This window comes from Mirounga leonina, unplaced genomic scaffold (assembly GCF_011800145.1).
Source record: "Mirounga leonina isolate KUSES-001 unplaced genomic scaffold, KU_Mleo_1.0 Mir_129, whole genome shotgun sequence".
NCBI lineage: Eukaryota > Metazoa > Chordata > Mammalia > Carnivora > Phocidae > Mirounga > Mirounga leonina.
Genome location: NW_023270323.1, coordinates 10,035,848 through 10,055,301, shown reverse-complemented (window position 1 = coordinate 10,055,301; position 19,454 = coordinate 10,035,848). Strand labels below are relative to the sequence as shown.

Below are 19,454 nucleotides of genomic sequence, written 5' to 3'. Positions count from 1 at the left end.
CCCTGAGCCGGCAGCGGGGGGCGGGAGGGGATGAGCTCGAGCTCAGAGCACCAGCGATCTGAATGTTCCAGGACGGAATCTTTGGGGTCCCCACAATGTGTGGAGAGAGGAGCCGACCAGAGGTTGAAGAAACCATCCAAAAAGCAGCAGAAGGGGGAACAAGGGGGCCGCCAAAGGCCAAGGAAGTCAGCATTAGTAGTTTGTTGGTAGTTTTCAAACGAAGTTAAGATTTCTTCGCCCCTGCTGCAGAGCAGCGCAGGCTGGATTTCGCTAGTACACACCATCCCACAAAATGGTTTTCTCTCTCTTTCTCTCTCTGCACTTTGGGAGAGGCAGAAGGGGCAGGCGGTGAACAGCGACCCAAGCATTATGTCGGGGTCACGCAGGGAGTGACAGCTCACAAGCCCCTTCCCCGCAGGCGAGCGGGCGGGGCAGCGAACCCCTCCCTGCCGGAGCCCCTCCACCCGAATGGAACGTGGGCGCCCGCTCCCGGGCTCCCGCTCCACTTGGAACACGAGCCTAGGCGCCGCTCGCAGACGGCGCGGTCCGCGGGGGCGGCTTCCTCGCACCTCCCCCTGCAGCGCGCCGCGGCGGCTGGGCGAGGCGAGGCTAGGCGAGGGGGAGGCGGGCCGAGGGGGCGGGCGAGGGACGCGGGACCGCGGGGAGGTCGGGGGCGGGGAGCAGGAGGCGGCGGGCCCCGGGAAGAAAAGAACATGGCTCCTGCAGCGCGCTGCGCCGAGCGCGGCGAGGGGCGAAGGCGCGCGGGGCGCCAGTGACCGCGATGGTGAACTCGAGCCGCGTGCAGCCGCAGCAGCCCGGGGCCCCGAAGCGGTCGCCCGCGTCCCGAGCGGCCGGCCCCGGCCGGCTGATGGCGGGCGGCGCGGCCGTGGGCGCCGGCCTCGGGGCTCCAGGCGGCCTCCGCGAGCAGAGGGGCCTGGAGATCGAGATGGAGCGTATCCGGCAGGCGGCCGCGCGGGACCCCCCGGCCGGAGCCTCAGCCTCCCCCTCTCCTCCGCTCTCCTCGTGCTCGCGGCAGGCTTGGAGCCGTGACAACCCAGGCTTCGAGGCCGAGGAGGAGGAGGAGGAAGAGGAGGTGGAAGGAGAGGAAGGAGGAATGGTGGTGGAGATGGACGTGGAGTGGCGCCCGGGCAGCCGGAGGTCGGCCGCCTCCTCCGCCGTGAGCTCCGTGGGCTCCCGGGGCCGGGGGCTGGGGGGTTACCACGGCCCTGGCCACCCGAGCGGGAGGCGGCGCCGGCGAGAGGACCAGGGCCCGCCGAGTCCCAGCCCGGCCGGCGGCGGGGACCCGCTGCATCGCCACCTCCCCCTGGACGGGCAGCCGCCCCGAGTGGCCTGGGCCGAGAGGCTGGTTCGTGGGCTGCGAGGTAAGAGCGCGCGGCCCGCAGCGGCTGATGCACAAACCAGAGCTGCGGGCGCCGGCCGGAGCCATCGCCCGCTGTGGGCAGCTTTCCGGGGCTCCCCCTCGCATCCTTCCTGTGTCCCCGCCTCCCTTGGAAGCGCGTACCCCATTCTGCTAATTGTGCTCTACTTCCGGTACCCATGCGGAATTCCACTGCGCCCTTGTTTGTGCAAATTTATGGGATACCTCCTTCTTACAACGGAAGGAGATGGGTCAGCATATTTTTACCTCTATATATAGGTGAAAGCCGTATTAGAATGAAAGGGTACCTCTGAAGATTTTTTTTCTTGTAGGGGAAAAAAAGAAAAAATATTCTAATACAGCTGAAGGTGGTTGCACCTGTATATCGGGTCTTCCGTTGGTCTGGACGCCCTCTTACCCCTCGTTCCATTCTGGAAAGGGTAGCTAGTGTTATCCAAGTTGTGGGGCAAGTGTCATTGAGTTGTCACAGATGTTGTTTTGGTGATGTGTGTGGTGGTTTGGGGGAGAGCGAGCTGTTGAGAGCACCACAAATAGAATAAAATAATGTCTAGGAAGACAGTTATTTAGCCATTTCTAATCTAGGCGTTTTTCTAAAACAATTGCAAAGAAAAAGTTACATTGTTTAAAAAACTTGGTAGTATGGTTTTAAATAGCTAACTTAATGTTCTCTGAAATTCCAACAAAACAGTGAAGTCACCAGATACCAGCTTTGTGTACATGTATCAGAGTTCAGTGCACCCAACTTTCCAGAGGCAGGAAAGGAATTTTCAAATTTGCCAGTGCCTATTTAGAGGACCCAGATTTTCCAGGAGCAGAGAGGATCCTGTTTTGCGAGGTTTTGTCAGAGGCATCCTTGGAAAAGAGTTGCATTTGCTCTCACATTCAAATTATTTTAATCTCCACTTTTTAAAGAGTTTCCATTCTCCATTCTTTTGAAAGTTTCCCTTCCCTACTCTTCCCTGTCAGTTTTGCAAATCTTGTTCAAAAAATCCAGCTGTTTTTATAGCAATGTGATTAAGACCAAGTCAGCCCTACACCCAAATTCCAGTTCTACCACACAGTGGCAAATTGCTTTATCTCTCTGATCCCCAGTTTTTGCTTTTCTTAAAAAGAGATAATCATAATACTTTGTTCTTGAATGGGGAGAATTAAATGAGATGAAACATGTGAAATGCTTAGCATGTCTCTGACATGTTGTGAGTGCTTCATAAATATAAATTGATTCATAAATTTTCAATAGTGTGCACTTTTGTACTTCTTTTATGTAAGTGCTTATGCTGTTACTTTGATTCATGTCATGGTGGGGAACAAAAGACCCTTTTTGAACAACCTATGTGAGTAAGTTAGTAAAGCTTTTTAAGGTTCAAAACTGTATCCAAACAAATTATTTTACATTGTTTTAAGTGTGCTTTAAAAAATATTCACTGAAGTAAGAGAAGTTTTTTGCAAGTTAGTGAATAATAAATCATGATCCTTTAACCTTCTTTGAATAAACTCAATAATGGAATATAATGAAATGAAATATATATCCTTATATGAGTTTATATACAAGTGTAGTTCTTCAAAAAATTTTCCTCAAAAAAATTTACAATGTATAGGCTCATAGGGAACTTCTAGTCAAACCTTATCAATGGTCTAATTAGTAGGGCAAGAGACACAGGAAAATGTTAATCTTAGGAAATTTTAGAATAAATTTTATTTTATTAAATATATTAAAAATTAAACATACATATCACTTATTAAATAAGTGACGTTTGTTGAATAATTAGCACCTCCTATGAAATTAGTACTGAACTAGGTGCTCCCCCACCACTGCCACCCAAAAAAAAAAGAGGTAAAATAGCACCATCACCATTTTCCTATGGATAGAAACCAAGAAAAGTAAAATAATCATGAATGAGTTGTGATTTTTTTCCCTCATGGTATACCAATGACAAAAATCTTAGATGCATTATGTAAGTAGTACCCTAGGATCAGAACAGAAAGTAACTTGCAATTTCTAAAGGTAGGAAAGATTACTCAAGCTTGGAGTGGTTAGGAGCTTCCCTGGAGGTCTCCTGCCTTCGTGATTTTGTACAACTCACTAAGATTCCCCGAGCCTCTGTTCCTCATTTATAAAACGGAGGAGTTGAACCTAATCTCCGGAGTCTTTTCTAGCTTCCACATACTCTGTGATGTTCTTTAATGACATGAATCCAAGATGGACAACAAATGGTCTTTTTTGCTTTTTGTACAGTAGATAGATCTATCTCCTTAGCAGGAGTAAGATAGTAAAGAAGAAATGTTTGAGGTTTGGTTGTGGGAAACATGTGTCCAACCAAGGAACTGAGAATTTATCCCTAAATATTAGGAAGCAGTTGCAAGTTGTTAACAGGACCAGAAACATGCCGAAAGGGAGTATCGGTAGGCAGTGTGCTATGCAGAAAAGCTTGCGCAGGGAGGCAGAGAGGCGGAAGGACCATGTAGCCGGCAGCCAGTGAAGAAGTGGTGAAGGTCTGGACCAAAGTGAAGGATGGCCGAAAGATGTAAAGACTGCCCTCAAACTTAAAGATATCCCCAATAATCTTGTTTGCTTTTTTCTTAGCAAACTCTTTTTAGTGCAAAAATAAAATTTGACACTTTACATGAGTTATCAAATTTTCTGAATTTCCAGAATTGAATGTGTTCTATGGATGTATCAACGTGGTAAAGTCATCTCCTGTTATTTTAAACATCTGTGCTTGGGGTTTCGGGGTTTTGTTTTCCTGGAGAAATCCTAAAGTACTGGCTGTGTTGGTCAGGGTGGGCTGGGCTGCTCTAACAAATAGCTACCTTCTCTCCCATTCACTTGTATCATCACTGCCCATTTCCAGAAACTTTTCATCATTTCAAACAGAAACTCTACCCATTACCACGTTACCCTTCTCCTGGTATCTTCTATTCTACTTTCTGTCTCTGTGACTTTTTCTACTCTAGGTACATCATATTAGTGGAATCACAGTGTTTTGTCCTTTAGTGTCTGGCTTATTTCACTTAGCATAATTTTTCAAGGTTTATCCATGTTGTAGCATGTATCCAAATTTCATTCCCTTTGATAAATGGATAATATTCCATTGTATGTCTACAACACATTTTGGGTTTATCCATTCATCAGTTGATGAACACATGGGTTGTTTCCACCTTTTGGCTATTGTGACTTTCCCTTTGTTTTTAATCCAAACCTCACTCCATCACTTCTTCCTTTTCTTTTTTTATTTGCACTATAATTTTGAACAAACAAGATTTTGTATTTCCGTAGCTGTGGGGATTTTTTTGAGGGAGCATTGCTACTGTGAGGTATGTGGTTAAGGTTATGCTAGTAACAGAATTTGTGCAGTCAGCAAACATTTGTGAGGGTCTCCTTTGTGGTGGATCCTAGAGATACAGAGATGAATAATACAAGGTCCCAACTCTCAAGGAGTTCAGCTTAGTAGGGGAAACAGGTGTAAGGAAATAATTGCAATGTGAGGTCTCAGGGATTGGAGGGACCCAAAGAAGAGAGGACCAGCTGTATGGGAGGAGGTCAGAGGAAGTGAAACTTGAGTTAACATTTTGAAGGATGAGGGGGGAATTTAAGGAGGGAAAAGTAGCAGAAGTAAGAACACGCAAGCCTATAGCTTATTGGTACTTTTTCCTCTAAAAAGTTAGAGCTCGTGGAGGCTTCAGGAAGGGGGCTGATATGGTCACATATCAATCAGAAGATGATTCTAGCAAGAATGTAGAGAATGGAGTGAGGCAGATAGTGCTGGTTGGTGGGAGAATAGGTCAGGAGAGGGCTAACCGAGAGACAGGGGTAACAATGGACTGCAACCAAGGCATGTGCGCTGGGATAGAAGGAAGCTGGACTGGAGACAGACAGAAGGCATCAGAATTGTGGACTAGCTCCATGTGAAGGTTAAGAAAAGGGCCTGTTCTAGGATGAAACCCATGTTTCTGGCTTGGTACCATTAACCCATACCGGGCAAGTAGGTTTCTAGACAAAGAAAGAAAAAATCTCAGTGTGGGGCATGCTAGTTATTAACTGTCCGTGGAATATGCATGTAGAACTGGCTGTTAGCTGTGGCACCTGCTTGTCTGTACCTCAGGAGAGGGCCGACTGAGAATTTTAAGATTCAGGGGTCAATAACATAGAAGGGAGCAACTGAATATTCTATATTAAATGGGCCAATAGTAGTAAAAAGTCACTTCCCTTTTTAAAGTTGGGCCTGCAATTCAAATAAATATTTGGAAGGATTGTGTTTGTCTTCCTAAACAAGGCCCACATGTGTCTGAGCACAAAACCCCCGAATTCTTTCGTGATAGAAATGCAATGAGAATTTGGTTAGGCTATTCACAGTAAAATCGTAGTTCGTATGGATTTGGGTGTTTACACTGTTCTGAAATTTAGACCAACTAGAGGTCAGAAGTAGGACATTTTTCAGAGTTGCACCTGTTTCTGGAGCTATAGACAAGTCTCTTTCAAGTACTTTATGTGCTTTACATATAATATTTCTAATTCCCAGAGCAACCCCACCAAGAGGTACTTTTATCCCATTTTCAGCTGAGGAAATGGAGGCTCATGATGTTCGATAAGGTCCCACTGTTCATATGTGACTGAGCCCTCAATTGATCACAGCTGACTCCGAAATTCCACATTGCACCTTGTCATGATCAATGAGTCATGGGGATTTAGTGTACATCAGATGGGACAGGGTTGGTATGAGGCAAATAATCCACACACAGTCTTTTGACCATGGAACTGAAATATTCAGGATGAAATGATACGATAGCTGGAATTAGTTTCAAAATTGAGAAGGAGTGGGTGAGGGTTTAGATGAATCAAGGTTGTTGTTGAGTTGATAATTGTTGAAGCTGGGCAAGAGATACATAGGACTTCATTATATCATTCTCTCTGTGATGTTTTTTGTGTATTGCAAAATAGTTTTGGAAGTATTTGAATAAGATAGTTGCAAAAATGGCATTTTTCACAATTATTTATGTTTGAGACATCTTTTGTGTTTCAGGTTGTCCATCTCAGAGTCCCTCTATATTCATATTCATAAGTACCACTGCCTATGGGAATATACACTGTTTAGATGAAGTACTCCAACTTTGGGCTCTGGCATTGACCAAGCACCCTCTTAAATATGAGAGAAGCTGGATATTGTCTGGTGTCCCCCTCATATCATGTTCTCCCTAACAGCTGGAGACACTTTATGTATTCAGTGTGAGTGCCTGAAATGCTGGGCATATACTCCCTCCACGGTGAGGACAGTTGTGGGAAAAGACAACAGTTGATTTTGAAGAATGCTGCCATTTTGTAACCATTCTTATTCCATCAGCTCTGCTAAACATGGGAAGTAGTTAGCCATAGGACAGCAATTTTTTCTATTTGTGGACATAGCCATTTCTCACTCATCAGAATGTAAAGAGGTCCCCGTGTCCTAAGACAGATCCTACATACACACCCAGTGGGGAAATTGGATGAAATTTTGAAGGTGATAAATATTTGAGGAAGTAGATAATTTAGAAAGTCAATGAAATGCATAAAGTATATTATATAAAAATATAAATAAGGGAACTTTGTTTCTTTTTACTTGAAATGTTTCATTCGGGGGCTAGAATTAAATTGCCATAGACCATTGCACGTTTAGCTTGAATAAAATTTGATGGGAGTTTGGTTTTTCTATATATAGGTCAAGCAATACCATTTGTAAATATTAAGAACCATGACTACTCCTTAGTGCGTAATTGCTTATAAACCATGGGAAAGAGTGAAATCACTGACTAAGTGAGGCAAGACAACAATCTTTCCTGATGATAAAGAGACCAGTCATCTCCACTTATGTGTATATTTTAAGCCTGGTCTCCAAAAGAAATATAACCAAAGAAATAGTGTGATTGCGTCCAGGGCTACTGAGCCTAATACTTGGCTGCCTCTATGTTATTCTGATTGTAATTTTCCATGTCATCTAAATTTGTAATAATTTTTAAATATGATAGAGTTTCAGCGAACAAACATTCTGCTTGCCGCATTTCTTCTGCGTGAGTAATTCCCTGACAACTACCAGATCTTGGCAGAAGCAGACCCGGTCATAAGTCATGCTCCACTTTCCGTGTGCTGAAACCTATGATATGTAACACAGTGTCTTTGAATTCAGATGCTGATTTTCCTAAAGGAAATTTGGGAGAAAAAAAAGAAAAGGAAACGAAATACCCAAATTTAGGAGTAGTATTAATGTATTATTATAAGACTTAAAAAATACATAAACACTGGTGATGGAGTCATTTCTGTGAAGTAAAAGCCTCGATGCCATTTTCCCCTGTCCTCTGTGTGGCTTGATGGTGGCTTAAGTGGCTGTGTGAGTTTCAGTGATTGATGGCGTTAAAGTCTGTGGAATAAACGTGTGAGGCAGACTGCCGGGGCCAGGTTGGCTGCCATTCACAGCCGACCTAATCTAACTGAAAGGATTGAGAAGTTTGTCCTTTTTGGCAAACATGAAGGCTCTTCCAAGTAGCCAGCAATGTGATTTTACCACACTGTTCATTAATGGGGGTTTTGGATGGCCACCATGTCTGTCTGCTGAGCGAGTCCAAAACTGTGGTCACTGCCTCCAGCAAGCTTGCAGAGGGTTATGTCATTCCTGCTCAGCCAGCCCAACGCTTTTTCCATCTGCTAAAATATGGAACATGGCTGCTGATTTTATTCTTTCTCCAAAGAGAGAAAGAAGTTGGATGATTGTTGCTTTTAACTTAAAGATGATATGTTAATTAGCGTTTTTCAAATCTGTTAAGCTAAGCATGTTTAGAGTAGTCAGTCAGCATTGAGTTTCTTAAAGGAGAGAGAGGGTACAGAGTGGCGAGATTTTGTGCCACTGGATATTTCCATAGTGAGATGATGCTCCAACCAGGCTTTCTTTTCATCAGGAGTGATCCAAAAGGTGTCATGTGCCATAGAGTTACATCATGTCCTAACTAGGTTTAGTAAGAGGATAATTGCCAGGTTGTGTCCTCCCCCACACAGGAAAAGCAGATATGTGTGTGCACAGTTATTTAATATGTTCTTCTGGGGTGCCCTCATTTCCTGTTCTCTTTATAAGTTTTTACTAAGACATTTTCTGATGGGATTGGGAGTTTAGACAATGATCAGATTGTCGCCTTGTGTTTTGTACATCTGGGGGGGACGGTAGAGGCTGATCTATTCTTAAATAAAAGGCACTCCTGCTAAAACAATTTCTTAGTTACATTCAGAGCATGCTAAAAAAAAAATACAGGAGAATCCCCCTTAAAGGTTATACTATTTATTTTATGTTTCTTCTTTGCCATTCATGAGATTTTTAAAAATAAAATGTCATACTTTTCATTATTATTTTAAAGGTCTCTGGGGAACAAGACTCATGGAAGAAAGCAACACTAACCGAGAGAAGTATCTTAAAAGTGTTTTACGGGAGCTGGCCACATACCTCCTTTTTCTCATAGTCTTGTGCATTTGTAAGTAGAACATTTCCTCCTACTAAAGGAAAAGTTTTGAAAATATTTGACCTGTCAAAACCATAATTGAAAGGAATTGTATATGCATCAGAGGGGTTCATTCAGAAGCTGTCTGTTTTCAATTTCAGTTTAGAATTTGGTAAAGCTTTCCTCTCTCCTCTGGTAAAAATTGATTAAAATTCAGCGTTATCTGATTGGCCAGTTCATTGTCAGCCATGACCATTTTCACTATGAGATGCATGTGGCAACCTGCCAGATATCAAGAAACCAAGTAAAAGGATTTTTTATTAGATTTCCTGATAAAGGGGCGCCTGGGTAGCTCAGTCGTTAAGCGTCTGCCTTCAACTAAGGTCATGATCCCGGGGTCCTAGGATTGAGCCCCACACTGGGCTCCCTGCTCGCAGGAAGCCTGCTTCTCCCTCTCCCACTCCCCCTGCTTGTGTTCCGTCTCTCGCTGTGTCTCTCTCTGTCAAATAAATAAATAAAATCTTTAAGAAAAAAAAGATTTCCTGATAAATACACTGTCACTATTTTTACATCAATTAACGTGAAGTTTAATGTAGGAATTATTTTCAGCAAAATGACATTCAAAGTTTAACGTTCAGGAAATACAAATAATGTCTCCTAATATTGCTTCTATGGATATATATATATAAAAGTCCCATTCTTTTGGATCTGGATGTGTTTCCTGTGTGGGTTCCTTCATTCTAATTCATAATGTCTTCCACATCTTCAGTAATCACCAGCCTTGTACTCAGGAAACTTATGGCAGACTCATCTCTTTCTTCTTCCTCTCTTCTTTCAGTATGTATATGCATCCCCTGGGAGGGGAGGGGACTCAAGCCTTATCCAGGACAAGTCTTAGAAACCATTTGCTTTGAAGTCCAGAAAGTCTTAGACAATGGATTGATGTTCTGATTCAAAGGGTATTGGATGATGGGAGTTCTGTCCTGTTCTCTCTAAAGGTCTTTATGAGAACAGACAAGGAAGCAGCTTTATGACAACCAGGACCTCTTACCATACTCCTGGGAAAGGACTTCCTTCATATAGTGTACACTTAGAAAGGCTTAAAAAATTAACACCAATCTTAAAAAGAGTCCCCTTCTGGGCACCTGGGTGGCTCAGATGGTTAAGCGTCTGCCTTCGGCTCAGGTCATGATCCCGGGGTCCTGGGATCGAGTCCCACATCGGGCTCCCTGCTCCTTGGGAGCCGGCTTTTCTCTTTCTCTCTCTCTCTCTCTCTCTCTCTCTGTCTCTCATGAATAAATAAATTAAAAAAAAAAAAAAAGAGTCCCCTTCTTTGTTTATGGAGAGAATCAAAATTTATCAATGATTTAATAAGGCCATTCTTATTACATTAAAATTGACCACCTTGAATTTAATTGACTAGGCAAAAAGCTTCCTTAAAAACATTTTTAAAATTTATTAGATTTATTAAAAAAATTTTTTTAAACTTGTAAGTTGAACATAAAGGATTGAGGAAACACTTAAGTTTCAATACTTATAATTTTAAGAAATTGAATATTGATTTGTTTACTATCCCCACACACAGTTTTTTATTAATACTAGTAAGTTCTTAATGAGCTTTTTTTTTTTAAAGATTTATTTATTTATTTGAGAGAGCAAGAATGAAAGAGAGTACATGAGAGGGGGGAGGGTCAGAAGGAGAAGCAGGCTCCTTGCTGAGCAGGAAGCCCAATGCGGGACTCGATCCCGGGACTCCAGGATCATGACCTGAGCCGAAGACAGTTGCTTAACCAACTGAGCCACCCAGGTGCCCCTTAATGAGCTTTAACAGGGAATGACGACTTTTTGCATTTTCTGAGACTGCCAATCCACGTGGGAACTTGAGAAAAAAAGAAGGTGTTTAAGCTAGAATGTATGTATGTGTGAATAATATCCGTTTTCTTGATTTTTTTTCTGTTATTTGTTTAGGAGGGAATGTCATTACTTTTTACAACATTCTTTTTTTTTTTTTTTTTTTTTAAAGATTTTATTTATTTATTTGACAGAGAGAGGCACAGTGAGAGAGGGAACACAAGCAGGGGGAGTGAGAGAGGGAGAAGCAGGCTCCCCTCAGAGCAGGGAGCCCGATGCGGGACTCAATCCCAGGACCCTGGGATCATGACCTGAGCTGAAGGCAGTCGCTTAACCAACTGAGCCACCCAGGCGCCCTACTTTTTACAACATTCTATCTAAGATAGAAATGCTGAAAAAGTAGAAAAGATCTATTCATTATATTAAAAGTTGTAAAGCCAGAGATGTGATATTTTTAATTTTTATGTTCTAAGCTGTTAGAGCTTACAATACTGAAATAGAGTTTGCTCCCTGCATAGGCGCTTAAATATTAAACTATACTGGCCTTAAATATTAACAGATTGATTAGAATCATTATTAAGATTTTTTCAAGCATGACACAGACACATACATACGTATATATTTTTATGCAAAATATAAGTACCCCTATAAGCACGTTTAGGTTTTCAGTGGCCCCCCAAATTGCTTGAGCATCAGAATCACCAAGAGAATTTTTTAAAAATTACAGTTTGCTCAGATCTGCTAAATCTGAGCCTTCCAGAGGTGGCCCAGGGAAGTGAGTGTTCCGATGCACTGACAAGTTTGGGAACTAGGCCAGATAAATAAACTGAATAGCTAGAGTTCTAGGAAACATGCCTTACTTAAGTCATGTAATTAGTGTTTTCTTGTTTATTTTGGAGTTTAATGCTTTTTGTTCTTTTTCACACTAATCACTTTTTTCTTGTATCAGTAGCTGCATATTTTACATAGGCCAAGTTTTATTTTCAGAGTACTGTGGAATCTCTGGCTAGGAAGGGATCTTAGCAACCATATGATCAAACCTCCACTGAATGCTAAAATTCCCCCTGCAGCATCCCTGTCAAATGGTCAGTCCTCTTGTGTCTGATTGAGCAAGAGTTCCAGGTTAAAGGACTTACTTCTTCGAAATAGTTCATTTTGTTTCTCTATGGCTATGTTAGAAAGTTCTCCCTTATATGAAGCCAAGTCTAACCTGTCAAATTTTCTCTCCTAGCTCTCCCCTCCAAGCCCACCTGCACCAAGTACCTTTTCCATGTTCTTCTCCAGTTTAGCCCATCAGAAGTTTGGAGACAGACATTCAGTCTCCCTTAAGTCTTCTCTAGGTTAAACCTTTCTGGTTCCTTTAACTGTTGATCATCTAATTGGAGACATGCGTTTGAGTACCCATGTGATAGAAACTCCCTCCAGCACACGTTCTGTTTATCAGGTCCCTTTGAAGGCACAATAGGAGCCTCATAATGAAAGAGGGGGAAAGGGGGGCCATAGGTGTCCTCAGTCAGATACACAGCTGTGGTTCATGCCTCCTCCCATCACCTGATTCTTCACATGAATGATTCCTCAGTCTCTTCACCAGAAACTATAAAGCACTGTGTCCCCCAACTAGTATATGAACACTTTTTCCTGGAACATAGTAGCGGACTTCCCTTTCAGCTGTGTTAAATTTCATCTCATTCAGTCCATCTGTTGAAATTTTTTTGGATCTGGATTCATTCATCTTATGTATCAGTTGTTCCTCTTGGCTTCACTGGATCAACAGAGTTGATATCATCCATGTCCTTATCCTGATTAATTAATAAATCAAAAAAGATTGGTCTAACAACATCATCCATTAGTCAAAGTTCTGAGTTCACTGAATTATATTATCACCTAGCTCAAAATGTTCAAGAAATAGGATAATAAGGATAATAGAATAATAAGGATAATAAATAGGAAATAACAACTGGGTGGCTCCGTCATTAAGCGTCTGCCTTCGGCTCAGGTCATGATCCCGGGGTCCTGGGATGGAGCCCCGCGTCGGGCTCCCTGCTCAGCGGGAAGCCTGCTTCTCCCTCTCCCACTCCCCCTGCTTGTGTTCCCTCTCTCGCTGTGTCTCTCTCTGTCAAATGAATAAATAAAATCTTAAAAAAAAAAAAGAAAGAAATAGGATAATAAGAAAGACTTTTTCAAATGCCTGTCAGAATAACTCCACCATTCCTCTGCTATTAGCTGTTGACCAAATTAAAAATGAACATTATGAGGATAAGTGGACATGATTTACTCCTAACAAAGCCTTACTGGCTCCTAGTGACTGAGCCCTTTCCCATTGCTCAAAAACCATCTTTTTAACTATTTTAAAATCTTGCCAGCAATATCAATATCAAATGACCAATAATATCAAGCGTATTACTCTGTGGGTAAATGAGATAATGTACTTAACCGTATGCCTTGCATATTGGAAGCTCTTGATATGAAGTAGATAGGGTTCTGGAAGGCAGTTGGCATAGTAGGAAAAGTATAGATTTTTTTGCATCAACAGAGATCTGGGTTCAAATCCCAGCTCCACTACTTATATACTAGGTAAGTTTGAACAAGTTATTTAACCTTTCTGAACCCTTGTTTTCTCATCTGTGAAATACTTATTTTGAAAGATTTTGTGGAATGCCTGGGTGGCTCAGTCAGTTACGGGTCTGCCTTCAGCTCAGGTCATGATCTCAGGGTCCTGGGATCGAGCCCTGAGTTGTCCGGCTCCCTGCTCAGCGTGGAGTCTGCATCTCCCTCTCCCTTTGCCTCTGCTCCTCCCCCTGCCCATGCTCTCACTCATTCTCTCTCTCTCAAATAAATAAATAAAATCTTAAAAAAAAAGAAAAGAAATATTTTCTGAACTTTGGGATTGATATACCAAAAAATCCTAGGATACTGTCTGTCACGTGAAGAATAGTAAGAGCAAAATTCTTCCCAGAAATAGTTGACAATGGCTGAATTGTTTCATTAGTAGGTTCTAAAAACTATAGGTTCGAATTGTTTGGACATTCATTTGAAGCAACTAAGTGCCCATCAAGACCCATTTTCTATCTTACCAGTGTTACTTCTAAGACCTGTGTCTTTAAAATTAGTCTACTTAACCCAGAGGAGAGAAATGACATGGGAACTAGGTAATCCCACTTTCTCTATAATTTAGAATTTATTCTTACTTGAAACCTAAGGTTACTATGAATCCACCATCAAAGTACGTGCTTATATATGGGTTACTGTTATAAAGAGCCACGGAATTTCTTTGTGTGACTTAGATGCTGAACTTAAAGAAGGGGATTAATGGTATTGTTAAAGATCTTTGGAAAAACCAAATGAAGTCTTTGGTGAATCTATGATAAAAGTACATTTGCCTCTTCTTTTTTTCTGCTCTCTCCGTTAAAATTTCTCAAGTTTCCTGTTCAAACATAGTAATGGAAATCATAAAGAAAAGTTTAGGTAGAGTTAGCATCATAGAAATTTGGTATTTCTGTATGTCAAAAAAAATAGACAAGATTAAAAGGCAGAAAACTCTCAAGAATACTTAGAAGAAACATTACAAAGGATTAATATTTTAACACATATATAACCCACAAAGCACTGAGAAAAATACCAAGGCCTCAGTAAATATTTTACGGAGTAGAAAATATAATGTATTTCACAGAGTAGAAAATGTAATCAATTAGATTAAGGAAGTCTAACTTTAAACTCACCAGTGTCCAAAGAAGTAATGAAACTGGAGAAATGAACAACACAATCATAATACAGCATGATATGTCCTGGGATAGGAAGAGCTCTTATATGAAGAAATCTATGTGTCTCCATCTCTTTATTTCTGGAAGAAGAAGGCTTTGCTTTGTATTCTAAAAAAAAAAAAAAAAGAATAGTATCAAATCAACATGTTGTATACCTTAAACTTACATAATATGACAAGTCAATTATATCTCAATAAAAAAGAAATGAATATTTTATTTTACTTGTAAAAATCTTGCAAAGATGATTAATCTAAAGATAGTTTTCCTAATTGCAAGAGAATTCATGCAGATGAACTGTTGATAACTAGGTCAGGGAAGTCAAAGTCCGTGGGTTAATCATCACTTTGGTGGGAAGCTAATTCAGTTTCCGGTGACATACATTCCAACAGCTGACACATTCAGTCTGAAGATCACAGCTTGCAGCCCACGGAAAGTAACTTTTAAAGACTGCCTATGGCCGGAAAGCTCTCTGTCCTTTTCAATAGAACAAAACTACAATGACAAGAAATGTATGTTCTTGCATAAATACTAATTTAAACATGGCCTGCGTTCCATGTGCATAGCGTTCTCTTCTTTATGTCTTTGTGATAACATATATAAATATTACATATCTTTCCCTCTTGTTTCAAGTGACAAAAGTAATAACCTGAAGCTCAGTATGGGCACTCGCAAAAGCACTTGTGTCAACAGACTTTATGCCTCAAAGATTTCCATCACAGTGTTACTTACGACTTCCTTCAAATTTTAACCAAAACTAGATTAAAATATCTGGAGGTTTTAATAACTTTAATTCACCTCTCTTGTTTATTCTGCTGTCTCACTTCTACCTCTTGAAACACCTCACCAGAGTTGCTTAGGGTCCTCTTAATTGCCAAATTTTATGGGCTCTTTTCAGGCTTTCTCTGGCATTTGCTCCTGTGGCATTTGGCTTTCTAGAAGCTTCTCTTTGGCTTCCAGGACTCCCTCTCTTCCTGTGTTTCTTCTTGCTCTATTCACTTTCTTAGTTTTTTTCTTTATGAAATGTGTTTAGCCAGTGTATTCTCTGTGATTGGGTCTTTGGTTTTCTCTTCAGGTGATCTTTTCCACAGCTTCAACTGGTACTTGCTGCTGGTGAGTCCAAGCGCCCCCTAGACCCAGCTCATGAACTACAAACCTTGTACCAACTTCTACCCGGCATCTCCACTCGTGTATCTCCCAGGCATCTCATCCTTACTGTTCCTAACGCCACACTCAGCATCCTTCCCATCCAAACTTGCTTCATTCATGTTTTCTCTCTGGGCTCATGTTAACATCACCCACATGATGCCTCTCTCCAAAGCTGGGCATCATTCTAGATGCTTTCCTTCATTCTTCTCGTGTGATCATTCCACCTACTTCTTCCTCTTTGGTGCCTCTCAAATCTGCCTTCCTTCATATATCGTTATTTTCCCTATTTTAACCTTTATCATCTCTATCCTGGATTATTCATTTATTCATTCATTCAGTTGTTCAGTAAGTTAATTAAAAACAGATTTAGGCCCTGCCCTGAAAGGTGGAAGTGATATGAAAGAAAACCGTTGGGGACGAGGATTCCCCTACAGAGAAGGCCTCTCTGAGGCCTAAATCAAGCGTGGGAGCCCTTCAGATGAAGAGAACTGCCTGAGTGAAGTTTCTGAGGCAGGAAAGAGCTCAGAACATTCCAGAAGCTGAGTGAAGACAGTTACTAGAGAGAGTACCATCAGGTGAGGATGGAAAGGTGGTCAGGGGCCAGACCCTATAGGTCTGGTAGGCCTTGGTTAGGGGTTTAGAGGGGGAAGCTGGGATTTTAAGTAGGGGAGTGACAAGATTTATTTAAATTTTAAGATGACTCAGATGCCCTTAGACCACATGTTGGTTGGAATCTTTTTAGATCTTTTAGTAGGACTCCCAGGCACTGCCTCCAGGCTGCTCTGAAACCAGATTAACCCAGGTCACTCTTCCATTTAACACACTATCATCACCTCACTTTCAAGGTTAAGTTTAAAATCGTTACATAATAAAGTGCACTTCATTATTCCGTCTTTGCTTACTTCTTCAGACCTGCCACTCCCTATGAACACCTGTTATTTCAACCACATCAAGCCACCGTGAGTCTCAAAAAGGCCTTGGCCTAGGCTGTCACCTCTTCTTGGTCTGTTCAGTTCTTCCTCATCCCTCAAGATCAGCTCAAGAGGCAGATCCATCGAGAAGCCTTTATCCACTAGCCCTTCCCCGGAGCTGTGCTGAGGTCCCGGGCCCACCTCAGTCACCGCACTCCTCACCCTGGATTGTCAGACTAGTTCATGCATCCGTGTCCCTCAGCACAGGGAGGGAGAAAGGGGTGCTGTTAGGCACATCTCAGAGATGCCACATAGATGTTCTTACTAAATGCTGACAGCTTCGCCCATTCTCATTCTCTGTTTACTAGTACTTCTTGCTCACTAACCCAGAACTATTCCTAGTATGACAACACCAAGAGCTCAAGCCTAATCATTCTTTGATTTATGTGTATCGCTTTGCATTTGGCACTTCTCATTTACAGAGTCTATTCAAATACCTGATCTTATTTGATCTCTACCGTGTTTCTGTGAGGATGTGGGACAGCACAGAGCTAGCAAAGGAGTTCGGCTTCCTGGTCAGGATGATGGCTTTACTTTGTGGCAGATGGCTTTGGAATACTGGATTCTACTGTCTTTACATCTGGCATTTATATTTGTGTGGCAGCTTTGATTTCCTCTTTGGCCCAAGAGTTACAAAGAGGAAAACAATTTTTCATTTTGAGATGGCTTGGTTTTATCTGTGTTTGCTTAATCCTTTTAAAATTAATTTTCTGGGGGCGCCTGGGTGGCTCAGCCATTAAGCGTCTGCCTTCGGCTCAGGTCATGATCCCAGGGTCCTGGGATCGAGCCCCACGTCGGGCTCCCTGCTCAGCGGGAAGCCTGCTTCTCCCTCTCCCTCTCCCCCTGCTTGTGTTCCCTCTCTCGCTGTGTCTGTCAAATAAATAAATAAAATCTTTTAAAAAAAATTTAATTTTCTGCATTTGTGGTTTTTAAAATATTGCTTCTTTGTTTTTTATGGGGGATTTTTTGTTATTTTCTGTGTTTCTGTTGTCTTGTTACATTGGAAAAGTCTTCTTTGCTTTTTATTCTAACGATTTGGAGTTTTTTAGTACAGTCATCTTTGTTTTTAGTCTTTGAGCCTACATTTTTTCAACAATATTAAGGATAAAATAGTGTCCATTGCTCTTTTATTTTATTATTATTTTTAAAGATTTTATTTATTTATTTGAGAGAGAGAATGAGATAGAGAGAGCATGAGGGGGGGAGGGTCAGAGGGAGAAGCAGACTCCCCGCTGAGCAGGGAGCCCGATGCGGGACTCGATCCCGGGATTCCAGGATCATGACCTGAGCCAAAGGCAGTTGCTTAACCAACTGAGCCACCCAGGCGCCCTGTCCATTGCTATTTTAAAATGAGGAATGTTTTTAAGACAGCTTTATTTATATTTCATGCTGATTAGTTGGTGATGCTGTGATAATATTTTTTATTCTGGCTTATTTTATGGAAAAGGGAACTTGGAAGTTAAGACAAGGACTATAGAATAGAAGAAATATATACACATAGACATATATCTGTCCTTTACCTTATATTTTTTAACATTCTCCTTTCTGTTCCTCATTTAAGGCTATCTATTTCATCCTGTAGTTTTTTTCTTCATGATTCAGCTCATTTAAAGAGTGAATGCTACCTTCCAAGTGGACTTTCTCCATCAGGGACTAAAGAGAAAATGATGATACAGTCTTGTATTTCTATTGCATTTGACATCGTGCAGAATGTCTTCACATACATTTCTCCCATTGAACTATGCAGAAGCCCTAGATGTTATTTTTAAGATTTCATTTATTTATTTATTTGTCAGAGAGAGAGCACATAAGCAGGGGGAACGGCAGAGGCAGAGGGAGAAGCAGGCTCCCTGCTGAGCAAGGAGCCCGATGCAATGCAGGACTCAATCCCAGGACCCTGGGATCATGACCTGAGCCGAAGGCAGCCGCTTAACCGGCTGAGCCACCCAGGCATCCCACCCTAGATGTTATTATACCCACTTTCTTGTTGATGAAACTCAAGCTCAGGTAAGTTAAGTATTTGTCTGAGATCCCAAGACACCGAGACCCACTATCATGACCACGGAGGCAGACATTCTAGATGAAGCAAAGCTGAAACTCAAACCCAAATCATTCTGCTTCCAAATCCCAGAGGTCCTTTAGCTACAACCTAGGTGGACTCATGGTGTAGGTGATTCCAGGAGCGTAAGGAGCTACCACTCAAAGATATCCCATGGACTAGCCCAGGGCCTGGCACAAGGGAGGGACTGAGTTAATATTTGCTGATTGAATGTGTTAGAATAATCATCCCTTCAAAGCTAGATGACAGTGTTTCTCTGGATGTCCAACAGATGGTGCTAAATAGCCAAGGGAATGCATCACTTCCCTTTTAGTGAAGCCATGAAATTCCATACAGGTCCTGAGAATTTCAAAAGCAATCGATATTAAAAATATAGGAAAACAAAAGAGTTGAAATTTTTTTATTTTATTTTTTTATTATGTTCAATTAGCCAACATATAGTATATCATTAGTTTTTGATGTATCGTTCATCGATTCTTTAGTTGTGTATAATACCCAGTGCTCATCACAACATGTGCCCTCCTTAATACCCATCTTCTGTAACCCTCAGTTTGTTTCCTGAAGTCCAGAGTCTCTCATGGTTTGTTTAAGAGTTAAATTTTTAATCAGTGGCTAAAATATTTATATGTATGCATATAGAACTAGCATATTTATAAATCAAAACATTTAAATCATTTGTACAATTCTTTTTAAACAACAACAACAAAAAAAACCCACAGGTAAAAAATTTAGAATGATCTATATTAATTAATCCAAAGCAAATTCTAATTTCAAGTTAATTGAAAAAATCAGCTTCATAATTACTTACTAGG

The 19,454-nt window shown here is 41.5% G+C and overlaps 1 protein-coding gene across 3 annotated transcripts in view; it reads left to right on the top strand.

Moving 5' to 3' along the window:
- Window positions 1–694: 694 nt before the first annotated feature.
- The window catches only part of PKD2 (polycystin 2, transient receptor potential cation channel), a 53,535-nt gene continuing 34,775 nt past the window's right edge, over window positions 695–19,454 (top strand). For 2 of the 3 annotated variants that reach the window (XM_035004546.1, XM_035004545.1), the window contains exons 1-2: window positions 695–1,382; window positions 8,774–8,887. In XM_035004546.1, coding sequence (XP_034860437.1) covers window positions 782–1,382; window positions 8,774–8,887 — 715 coding nt within the window. In that variant the 5' untranslated portion in view covers window positions 695–781. The remainder of the gene's footprint in view (window positions 1,383–8,773; window positions 8,888–19,454) is intronic. The other variant, XM_035004547.1, reaches the window with a different exon arrangement.